Below are 12,891 nucleotides of genomic sequence, written 5' to 3'. Positions count from 1 at the left end.
TTTCACAGAAGGAACACAGTAAAATGCTGGTTCATAAGTGAAGGAAGAAAATAAACAGAAAAGTGCCTCACGCTTCTTTCTGTGTTTCTAAAAGTGGGACTCCCAGATTTCACTCATAGTAGATGGAAGAAATGCCGTTTAAAAACAATGGGTGAATTTTATAGGAATCGGCTTAGAATGGAGCCAACTGTTAAATTTTTTTTTATTGTCTTGTGTTCTACGAGAAAGAAACTCCAGCCCCAGCTATGTCTACATCTATATGGACTGGAGAAAGGGCTCACAGGAGGATATAGAAAAGGGTTCTGCCTAAACTTAAGTTCAGCTTAGTTAACAAACTTCCCTCTTGGTCAGAAAAGATCAAGCAATTGAATGCCCACACAAAACCAAGAGGTGCTTTTCAAACAATACTGAAAATGAAACTTAAAAGAGTTTCAGCTCAGGTCTAAGTTTTCTCCACCTTCCTCTAGCAATGTATCCATACCTTCAATTCCTTGAAGATCTAATTTGCTTATAGCTTTCCAAACTCTGAAAATACACAAAGCCTTAACTGGACTTTATATACGGGAGGGCAAGAAGAGAAATGGCTTCAATTGCTACCACAGGTGCTTTGGTAAAGCCAGCCCATGCTTCAACAAACACGGTTACGCTGTGGACTCACTTCACGTACAGGGCTGAATGAGCACAAAGTGATGTTAATACTCCCAAGAAAATACTGAAAGCCACTGGAAGCCATGCAAGCTACGATGGTGGGGAAAGGGGTTACAAGGTGAGGAGGAAAGAAACACAATTCTGGGAAATCCAGGGAGTATGGAGGGCAGGCAGGTAAGAATTCAGAATGGGCCAGGTCTTTTCCAGGTTTCAGAACATTCTCCATGAAAACCCAGGAACAAAAGAATGAACCTATTTTGAATCTAAATGTAACAAGAACGTTTGTGCATACTTGGGCAAACGTTCTCCCTCCTGAACCACAAAAAATTCAGACAAGGCCAAGTACTAGAATTGCATCTCTCAACAGATTATAGTGTCCAGCAGTGAACTCGCTTTACCCCTCAGAATAGATTTGACTTTGGGAACATTTTTATTTGTGGAAAAAATATGAAGAATAAATTAACACCACATTTCTCATGGATGTTTGAATTTGTGGGGAATGTCTCCTGCAGACTGCCCAGATATTTATCGCTCGCGGGACCAAGTAAGGGAAGGAAATTTTTCGAAGGAGCATGTGAAGAAATATGCAGCCAGAAACAAAATAAGAACTGAAGAGGTGAGGGGGGGGGGAACTTACTGTTTCTTGAGGCATGTCATGGGACAGACATTGTTTGCTCTAAAGTTACGTATGATTGATCGGAGTCCATCAACCCATTGCTGAAAGACAAGAAAGGACATCAGCTATGGGAAACACCGAAATGAAAAGGGACAATGCTGTTACCATGTGTGTTCCCTTCAACAGCAATGTTCTTTCCATGCAGCTGCAAAAATTGTTATTATATGCTAATGTAATATTAACATATAGTAACAATATTTAGTATTTGTATGCCACTTTTAAGTTTTCTTAGCATTTCACAGAAATGCTCTTGTTACAATCCTTATAACTACATTGTAAAGTACACTTATTATTCCCATACTGCAGAAGGGAGACTGAGGCTTAGAGGAGAACGGCTTAGATCTCCTGGTCTCCTTATGACAGATGTGAAATTCAAACCAGGGATTCCTAGCTCAGTCCCCTATTCACAGCACTAAATCAACTCTCAATAACCTCCCCTACACACATACTAAAATTTACAAAATGCAACAGGATGCTTTCTTATATTAAGAATTAGGAATTTCATCATCATCATTTATTATACGGTCAGACCCAATAAGAAACAGTGGCAGACAGCATTAAGACAGTAAAAACGCAATCATCAAATCATTATGCTGAAGGCAGAGAAATTATTAAAACATACACGTTTAAAATACCTTAACATAGTTAAAACACCCGAGACAACGAGAAAAGGGGGAAAAGAAAGAAACAAACAACAACTTGAGATAGAAGTTGCAATTACGTTGGAGAAAACATCTTACGAACCCCTTGTACAGAGAAAAAGAACCCAGCCACTGCCTCTGTTGTTGGTTTGTACATCCCTGCCAGGAAGTATTGCAAATACTGCTCAGATGACCTTCCAGGGCATTTCCTCGTGATAGGGCCAAGAAGTCCCTATATTGCTGCTTTCTCTATACAAGTGACTTGAATCTGGAGCCTCTGTTGCCTCTGAAGCTAGGAGAGATGCAACTGTGCCTATGGATGCATGTAACACTTATGTATTGGAGCCGTGATAACCAATTCCCCTTCTTAAATGTTTCCTTTGAGAACTTAGTAAAAATCCAGCAGCATTATATCATGATGAGCAGTGAGTAAAAGTACAACTTTCCTACCCAGTTCTGCAGACATTGCATCCTCTGCATATGTTCTATTTAAAGGGTGAGGCGGCTCAAATTGTCCCTACTGGTTTAGAGGGAGAAGAGAAGAGGGACCACTGACTGTTCAAGGAGGAATGAAATACACAATAGAACCGACAGAAAGTGGACAGTGGCTTCTGCTTTCCTGGGTGTTTATTTATGACCCCCTCCTGCTTGATCGGCCAGATTGTGGGATGGGGGGACTTCAGAATTCTCAACAGCCATTGCCTGGTCTACACGTGGCTAGTTTGGATGTGACGTCTGTACCGCCTCTCAGTCAGGCTCTCAGTTACAGAAGCACACAAACTAAGGCCATGGCTAGACCAGGCGATATTTATTTATTTATTTATTTTATTTAGAATATTTATGTACCGCTCCCCATTGAAAAATTTCATTTTACAAGGTAAAATGAAAAAAAAAAGAATAAAAACAGTTAAAACAAAATTTAAAAGAAGCAATAACAGTAATCCAAGGCTGCATGTTCAAGAAAGGCTTCTTGGAATAAAGATGTTTTCAGGAGGCGCCGAAAGGAGTACAAGGTCGGAGCCTGCCTGACCTCCAGAGGCAGGGAATTCCATAGGAGGGGCGCCACCACACTGAAGGTTCTTCCCCTGGTGGATTCCAAACGGAGGATGGATCTAGGTGGAACCACCAGGAGCAGGCCCTCGGATGACCTCAGTGACCGGGCAGGTTGGTAAGGGAGAAGGCGCTCTCTCAGGTATCCTGGTCCCAAGTTGTTTAGGGCTTTGTACACAAGTACAAGAACCTTCAACCTGGCCCGGTAGCGAATAGGCAGCCAGTGCAGTTCCCTCAGCAGAGGAGTTACATGCTGGAAAGGGGCAGCTCCAGACAACAGCCGAGCTGCAGCATTCTGCACTAGCTCCAGCTTCCGGAGCAGCTTCAAGGACAGCCCCACATAGAGCATGTTGCAGTAATCCAATCTTGAGGTTACCAATGCCTGTACCACCGTGGTCAAGCTATCCCTGTCCAGGAGAGGCCGTAGTTGGTGAACCAACCGAAGATGGCAAAAGGCACTCCGAGCCGTGGCGGCTACTTGAGCCTCCAACGACAGAAATGGGTCTAAGAGTACCCCCAAACTACGAACCTGTTCTTTCAGAGGCAGTGCAACCCCATCCAGAACAGGCAATGAGCCTGTCTCCCGGACTCAGGAACCACTCACCCACAGAGCTTCTGTCTTGCCAGGATTCAGTCTCAGTTTATTGGCCCTCATCCAGCCCATTACTGAGTCTAGGCACTGGTCCAGGACCTGCACAGCCTCACCTGATTCAGTTGCCACAGGGAGATAAAGCTGCGTGTCATCAGCGTATTGATGGCATTTAGCTCCAAATCCCCTGTGATTGCCCTGGGATCATCCCTGTGTGCCCACATGACGTACAGGGGATCTCGGGAGCAGGGAGGGATGATCCCTCCCTTGCGCCAGGATATCGGCAGGCCCTTTCCCCCCGCTTTTTCCGTGGTCTTGGGATCATCCCGAGACTGCGGAAAGTGTGGCTGGGCATCGCAGGTTGTCCCGGCTCCTCACGAGTAACTGCGAGGAGCCGGGAACCAGGCACAGAGCTCCTCAGGAGCTTTGTGCCCATTGGTGGTGGGGTGGTGGGGAGGGCGAGGGGTATTTTTTTAAAAAACAACAACACACCCTTAACTTTCATTAGAGTGCTTGTGCACTCCTTTTCCTTTTAAAAAAACAACTCCAAATGTGTAGACGAGGGTGAAGATCTCATGATCATAAAATCGTGAGATCGTCACCCTCCAACCTCTCGTCTAGTCATGGCCTAACACAACAGTCAGAAGTACAACCAGTGTGGATGTTACAACAAAGCTAACGCTGCCTACAAAGGTGTGCACAAGGCACGTGGGTAAGATCCCCTAGTGGCAAGGCTGGGTATGGCCATCTTTTTTTTTTTTTTTACCATTCATGGTCCTCCTGTCCCTTCTTCTCCTTTTCTCTGCTGTAGTAGTCAGATGTTCCATTTAGAAAATATGGCAATCTCACTTAGTTTTAGGGTTTCTTCCCATCCCTTAACCTCATAGCAATTTGTTTCTGAAATGCCACTAAGTACTTTTATACACAAGGCAGTTAATTGGCTGTTAGTTTGCTGCATATTATTATTATTATTATTATTATTATTAGTAGTAGTAGTAGTAGTATCCCGCCTTTTGCCCAATGCTGGGCCTCTACTTTCGTTTTCGTCACAGAAGTGAAATCCAAGCACTATACAAAGAACATATCCTTTCCTGCTTTTTCACTACATGACCTCTAGGTGGTACTGTGGTATAGCAAATCAGTGCAAATTCTATATGTGACATTTATCATGTGCTCATCAATCCCTACTCAGTTTTTTACAGGTTCTTCAGATGACATCACGATCCTCTAGTTTCGCTTCTGTGTCTAAAGAGCAGTTTTGGTGAGGGTTTTTTTAAGAGGAAGGAAAATACAGTATTTAATTGTGAAAGGGAAAGAAACTGCTCAGATCCTACCTCTGCCATGTACATAGGTTCTTGGGAAATAACTTTTCTTTTAGCCTCATTAGATTGCCTTCTGGGAAATTAGTGCTTTGTGACTGTCCATGCCCATTATGGCAGCTATTTTATATATGGCCAACCCCCCCCCCCATGTCAGCCAATTTGTGAGAGTGCCCACAACGCAGTCTCAACTCAATTGTACCTATCAACCCAAAAGGCTGAGGACCCTTGCAGTAAGCACATTTAGCAGCCTAAGTACAACATAAAAGCAAAGCCTTTCTAGCCAATGCGTGACTTGACACGGTATAAATTTCAGGCGAGTTTACAAAGCTGGAGTAATTGCAGGATAGTTTACATAACTTGCAATCAAGCTGTCAATATCAAGCTTCCCACTTGGCCTGCTGCCTGAATTACACTTGCTAGAAAGAATGCCCTGTTGAAATTAATGACGGGTAAGTCTCTCTCAACCCATTTTATTCACAATTAATGTTCCCCCTTAAAAGTTCTCAGAGAAATCCCAGAAAACCTCAAAATATTGGCACACCCGGAGGCTCCGTCAGCCCTTCCAATTTATTGAATAAAGAGGCATAGGAAACTTACATTTCCCATGTAACTCAGAGCAACAGATACATCGGGGCCTCAAGGATAAAGGCCTACAAGGCCCCAGCCAGTCTTGCCCGCCACACACATTCCTCCACCCACCCAAAAGCACATTTGTTTGAGAATGGGACAGGTCCTGGCAAAGCTGGCAATGACCCCAATTCAACCTGGGACTGAATTTAGGTGGAGCTGAAGATTCAATTTATAAAGGGGTCATAGGAGGTGGAGAGGGAAGGTGAACATTTAAATTCATTATTATCGTCTTGCCATTCCAAACTTCAGATATATCACTAAGCATTTCTTACATCCAGTCAGATCATTTTTAAGATGAGATGGCTGAAAAACAGTATTATGCAATTTGATTCACACATATTTGGGGCTATTTAAATATAGTGATTTGAAAGAGCAGCAGCAACCGACTTAAAGAGAATTTTTAATAAGATGATGTATAGACAGCATACGTCGCGTGCAAAGTTGGCTAAAATGTACAAGGGAACTTCAGGCAAAATGTTGGAAATGTGAAGAAGAAGAAGGAACTTTTTATCATCTCTAGTGGACTTGTAAAAAAGCTAAGGCATTCTGGACACAAATACATTCCTTAATTAAAAAAAATATTAAAGACTAATATACATATGAAACCAGAAGCCTTTCTTCTGGGACTAATGAATAATAAATTGAAAGAGAAGGGGGGAATTTTATTTCTGTATATGACAATGGCAGCGAGACTATTATACGCACAGAAGTGGAAAAACGAAGCAACACCATCAATGAACGAATCGTTATTGAAGGTATTGGAGTTGGCAGAGATGGCAAAACTCACAGCGATAATGAGAGAAAAATCAATAGCCACATTCATGTCGGAATGGAAACCTCTGAGAGAATTTTTGCAAGAAACAGAAATGATGTATTTGTCTGTGGATTCAGTGTATGAGATATAGTTAAGTTAGAAGAAAGAAACAAATTTGGTTATTGTGTTAAATGTAAATAAGTAATGAGAGAGAATATAATGTGTGATGTGTATATAATATAATATAATGTGTATATAATATAATTCATGACGTGTAGAGAGCCGAAAATACACTTTAACCCCGCCCCCGGCTAACTTTTCTCCTTTTTCTTCTGGTCTTTGCTTTTCTCTCTCCGCTCCCCTGGGTGTTTGTGTTTTTATGTAATGTTTTTATGTAATGTTTTTATGTAATGTTTTTATGTTAGGTATGCTTGTGAAACAATAAAAAAAAATTACTGCGAAAGAAAAGAAAGAGCAGCAGCAACCCAAACAAAACAGAGTTTTCCCCACTAGAAATGCCTGCTTTATCTGGTCTGGGTGTGAAAGGAATCGTTGCTTATCTCCCCCGATGCCAACAAAGCAACCAGCTCTTGGTGCCATTTGGGAACATCACTGGGATCTCTAAGCTATCTCTGTAGATGGACAGCCAAATTGCCAAAGGTCTATTGAAAAATCTGGTGTTGGACCTGAAGTTTATTTTTTGGTTGTAGAGTTGACTGAAAGTTTGTTCTCCCACATTTTCTGTGAGTTCCCATTGGGAAGGGCTTTTTCAGGAACTCATACGTGCAATTAGGAACTGAAATGCTTACCTAACCCAGCTACAGGGACTGTTGCTTCACAGCAGAGGGGCGGGGAGGGGGGGATATGACAACATGGGAGAAGGTGGTGAATTCTATCAATATAGAATTGCCTTACTGTATTCTCCAATTTTCTATTAACCCCCCCCACAAAACTTTCAAAATGGCCTTGAACATCTAAAAACCACGTGTGTGTGTCCCCGCCCGCCCCGTCCCCGATGCCCCTCATCGAAGAGATAGTTTAAAATCAGAAAAAACACACCAAAGAGACACACTTCAGTTAAAAAAAAATTAAGCCTTCTTTTACAGGAATGCCACCAGGTGTCAGCAGAAGAACAGTGCACCGCACTGCTGAGGAGATAAACAGGAATGTGAGAAAACCATACAAATAAGCTCTGTTTTGAAATGCTATTACATCCCCGTTGATTCCAAAACAAGATTAATGGGGGCCAGGGGCAGGAGAACAAGTCTGTACAGAAGAGTCACTTGGGGAGGTGGGCAATTCTGATTCAAGCAGTTTGTCGTCTGACACCTGCCATTATTGTGCTTCCAGTATTCCTCTTTCCTACATTAATGGATGAAGGACATGGATTGCCATATCTAAACAAAGCTCTCAGTGCCTAAAGAGGAGCAGGAGGGTGAGTCTTAGGTGGCTATACTTTGTAAGCCTATTTATTTACAACCGTACCCTCCCGGCAAGTAGCTCACAATAGCATACATAGTCCTTCACCCACACCGATTTTAAGTAATAAGAGGGTGGGAAGGACCAAAACAACAGTGAGCTTCGTGACTGGATAAGGATTTAAACTGAGGTCTCCCCAGGGATGTACCCTCCCCAAGGACGTACCCTCTGTTCTAGAGAACTCAAGGTAGAAAATCCCAGCTTTCCATCTTTCACCATTCTATAAACGGATGCTTTTTACACATCCATCTGCCCAGTACTAATCTCAGATCTCACCCCTTGTAAGTGAACTGTGTCTCAAGGAAGCATTCACAGCCTTCTCCCCACCCACCCCTTTTTTTTTTTTGGTCCCTTGGCATTTATTTTTAATAGATTTTGTTTTGTGTACACTTGGACATTTATTTAAAACGGATCCCATCTAAACAAGGGGTTTAAAAAGAGTGGTAATGCCTAACAAGAGACATGCTGGATCAGACCAAGGGTCCATTTAGTCCAGCACTCTGTTCACACAGCGGCTAACGAGCTGTCAACCAAGAATCCTCAAAGAGGACACAGGTGCTACAGCACCCTCCCGCCCATGTTCCCCAGCAACTGATGTATATAGGCTTACTGCTTAAATCCCCTCATCCGAGTGTCTGCAATTATGATCAAGGGTTATCATTAAAACAGACACCCTCAGACAACCAGTGGGGATCATTTAAAGCAGGGGTTCTCCAGATGGTATAGGACTCTGACCCATTAGCCCAGCCAGTATAGCCAATGGTCAGGAATGACGGGAGGGCCACAAGTTCCTCACACCAACAACATCCAGAGAGCCACAACTGATTTAAAAACTAATTTATTTGGTAATGAAAAACAACAACAACCCTGCTGTGCAACAGAATTTCAAGAGAGCAGAAATGCAGAAGCACTTAACTTCACAATCAACAGCATTTGTGTTACATAAAGAATATTAACCAACCCATAATCATAGTATATTGCAGAGATATTGCCCATTAAATGTTAATAGTTGTTTGGGAAATATGTCTGGGTTTAAGATGCCATTAAATGCTGTTGGCCGTTAAGTTAAGCTTATATTTCCCCTGGTGGACAATTTGCACTTAGACTGTGTTCCCTAAAGTAGCATCTTCTTGAGAATATTATCTTTCTTCCATACAAATTGATATGCATACATGCCATAATGTTCATAACCAAACTAAAATTAAGCTGGCAGCTAGCCCATAGCTATTTCTTGTGTGCATGTAAAATTGTGCTGGTACTTCAAACATTGATATGCTACGGCAAGAATATGGCCCCATTAGCTTTGCCTGTACTTTTAACAATAAACTGGGAGGGAATACTATATCACTGCATTAAGGGGCTAATATTGCAGTGGGACACGCCTTACAGGTGTTCATCCCCCTACAAAAGACGTTCGTGCTTATTGATCGGGACTCATTCTCTAGCGATTGATTTACAGTGGGGAAGAGGTTCTAGGATCAAATGGAACCTTATTAGTAAGTGAGCTTGGAAAACACATTATGGCAACCCATTATTAATAGAGAACCAAATTATGTAGCTGGAATCTTTTATATTCCTGGGAATCCACCTGGTTTTCTGCTTTGTCCACTATATAATATGTCCAGACACTCCTCCTTATAATGACTTTTGAACGCTGTGCATAAAAAAGCAGCCAGGGACCTAACTTAGAGTCAAATTAGACGTTACTTTTATTGCGCAGTTAGAAACCAGATCTGGATTTTTAAAGTATTTATTACTATATGCCAATGGGACCATTTTTCTACTGCTAATTGTAGCATGGTATGGTGGTTTTTGTTGGAAAGTTAAACCTTCCCTCCCCATGCACTGCTGTTCTAATGAGAATCACCTCTCACATGCTGAGTATTCAAGAACAACCTGATGTGGCTACTAATCACACAGTAACCTGAGTCACCACTATGTCCAGCATAAACCATCCTTTGAGGAAAACCAGTTGTGGACGCCGCCACCTCACACACCAGGCTTTGATGCGCACACCTCCCTCAGGCTAAGCACCACCACTTAAATACCTGAGGAAGGAGTAAAAAGAAAAGTATAACCTTTCCCTTATAGCATAGGGAAAAGGTAAGGAGATTTGAAAAAGGCTTTTCTGTGAATATAGCAGGCTGAAGGTTTAATGTAATGTGTTTATCTTTGAACCAATAGAGCAGGAGACACAGCCAAACTGACACGTGGTTTTATGGTAGCAAAATAAAGAAAATGTTTATTGTTGTTTACAGTTCTTAGTTCCTTTGAATTATATTCCAATCCTGCCTATTCTTAACAATACTGGTAGTAACAAATCTAATAATAACAATCCTTAGTCCCTATGATCTTATTTTCACTCACTCCTCACACAACTCCTGGTAAGAAATCACACAGCTATTTATTTATTTATTTATTTATTACATTTTTATACTGCCCAATAGCCGAAGCTCTCTGGGCGGTTCACAAAACACATCTACCCTCCAAACCCAATCACCAACTGAACACACCACAAACCACTGAGCTCCCCCATATATAGACTCCTCCCCTCTTTCCACAGCATCACCAGCCACACCTATTCAGTCCAACATTCCACACTCTCTAGACATACTCACCCAGACATACCTAAGGGGATAGAAATTTGTGTAACGCCACACCATTGAGCAGGGGGTTGGACTCGATGGCCTTGTAGGCCCCTTCCAATTCTGCTATTCTATGATTCTATGATTCTATGAAAAATATATATCTCAGATTCACAGTCCTTAATACTGTGGGCTGAACCCAGATTTAGCCATACTCCAAAGAGACCCACTGAAATCCATGGAACAAAGTCATAATTAACTTAAGGACCATTTATTCAATGGGTCTACTCTAGGTAGGACTAACTCTGGATCCACACTGTGTCTACAAAAAGGGAGCGCAAGCCATACTGGGCCTGTTTTGCTATGATAAATCAATAACATTTGCATAGAATTCCATATAGAAAAACTCTTGGTACTAAGCAATGGCATCATCACAGAAACAGGATCACAGTTTTTAAGTAGTGAGGTAACTATAGGATGGCATAGCAGAAGTAAGAGGACTACAGTATAATACTCAATGCAGAAAGCCAACAAGGGAGGGCCCCAAGTTAGAGTATATGCCTGGCATGCAGTATTTCCTAGTCTCAGTCCCTGGCATCTCCGGTTAAAGGATTTCCGGTGGCAGGGCTGAGAAAGACAGACGCCCTGGAGAGCCAGGCAAACAGGATCAAAGATCTGAGCCAAAATCTGGCAGCTTCATTTGTCTGTATGCGCATAATCCAAATATCCATCACAGCAAGAACAGTTTTATGGAGGTTGGGGGAGAGAGAGCCCATGGCAGAAGAACCACCACCTCTTAAGGCCTGCTGAGCAAGTGCTGGCCAGAGCAGAAGGGGTGGGGCTGGTTCACCTCCCCACTTTTGTTGACAATGGCTTTTCCCCCTCCCTCTCATTGCTTTCAATGGGATGGGAATTAAGACCAAGGCTGGCACAGTTTTCCCTCCCCCACATAGTTCTGGGGGCATATCTGGAGAAGCTTTTTAGATCTAATGGAACCAAAGCCCTCCTGTGATCCACCCAACACTTCTCAGGAACGCCCCAATTTAACCCTCACCACCAGTGGAGCAGCACCAGGGAAGCCATAGTAACAGAAAATCTGCCAACATCCACAGAGGACATCTGTGGGCAGAGAGGGAGATCTGAGGTATTGTATGGGACCCTGGAATGCCCTCCTAGGAACCACAGGATCAGGGTGGATAGAAATCAATGATTTTTTAAAATAAAAAAATAAAAAATGGATTTTTTAAAATTTAAATCGGATTTTTTTGATTTAAGTCGGATTTTTTTAATAAAATGCTTTTTGACGAAAAATTTATCTAAAGATAGTTTTCTATTTAAGATACACTATAGTCCAAAGGTTATTCATCATGAAATAAGAATTAGTTTTTAATTATGTAGCATGAGGCTGTTTAATTTTTTTTGTAAATTAATTCCACTAATCCATTCACAATGTCATGGTCTTCCAGGGGTTTCTGTAAGATTATTTTTCTCCTTCCAATAAAGTATAGCAGAAAAGTTGTCCAAATATGCATGATTAACCTATTAAACTGGAGATAGTTCACCTCGCAATAATTTCATAATAATCTATCTATGGTGTGTTTCTAATAGTATAACCTATCTGTATTTTATTTTATATAACTGTAAAACTAATCTGAAAAGTTGTTATTCTAAAAACAAAACCTTCATCCGGTTGTAAATATTAAGATTATACCAGCAAGAATGAGTCTTTGGTAACTTTGAGTTGTGTAAAATATAGCGAGGAAGAGTGCACTTTTTTTGGGGGGGGGGAGTCACATGATTAAATCGAGTCTTTCTGAGTAGTGCTTTAAACCGTGATTTAAATCAAATCCACCCTGCACAGGATTGACCCCTGGTGTTTTCAGCTCCCCCTGCACTTTATTAAACACCAGATGTTAATTTTTTTCATGCAGGCTCTATAGCTCACAATGGATAAATACATAAACATTGCCTTTTAAAAAGTAATACCGTATTTCTTCGATTGTAAGACACCATCGATTGTAAGACGCACACTAATTTCAGTACCACCAACAGAAAAAAAGCTTCGAAAGTTTCCATTCTAAGAAAAAATAAATGCACCCGCGATTCTAAGACGAACCCCGTTTTTAGAGATATTTATAAGGGGGGAAAAGCGTGTCTTAGAATCGAAGAAATACGGTAATTCAAGATCATAAACTTACTCATACACACACACACACATATTCCGATGAAAGACGAGGTTTCAGTGTTATTTAACAAGTCTCCCGGGAGTCCCAACTCTTCAAAGAATCAGAGATAACATCTCTCATTGCCATTTAACTTGTTATCGCACATCTACACACTTCCTAAGTTGCCATTCTAACATTTTCCCACATGGGGGAAACACCCAACGTATCTGAAAAGCACTGCATTAATTCACTTGATAAATTAGCTCATTTTTTGCAGAATGTGCAATCTATGCTTAATATCAGCAGTCCCCTCTACCGATGAATGTTTGTTATCCTTCAGCAGAACACACGG

General features: G+C 41.6%; 1 protein-coding gene across 3 annotated transcripts in view; it reads right to left on the bottom strand.

Moving 5' to 3' along the window:
- The window catches only part of PLCB4 (phospholipase C beta 4), a 237,214-nt gene that overhangs the window by 75,045 nt on the left and 149,278 nt on the right, over window positions 1–12,891 (bottom strand). For all 3 annotated transcript variants that reach the window (XM_063125320.1, XM_063125321.1, XM_063125322.1), the window contains exon 8: window positions 1,286–1,365. In XM_063125320.1, the coding sequence (XP_062981390.1) occupies window positions 1,286–1,365 (80 nt within the window). The remainder of the gene's footprint in view (window positions 1–1,285; window positions 1,366–12,891) is intronic.

The sequence above is a fragment of the Elgaria multicarinata genome, chromosome 4 (assembly GCF_023053635.1).
Source record: "Elgaria multicarinata webbii isolate HBS135686 ecotype San Diego chromosome 4, rElgMul1.1.pri, whole genome shotgun sequence".
Taxonomy (NCBI): Eukaryota; Metazoa; Chordata; class Lepidosauria; order Squamata; family Anguidae; genus Elgaria; species Elgaria multicarinata.
The sequence above is the reverse complement of the archived record's forward strand: the minus strand, read 5'-3'. Positions and strand labels throughout refer to the sequence as shown.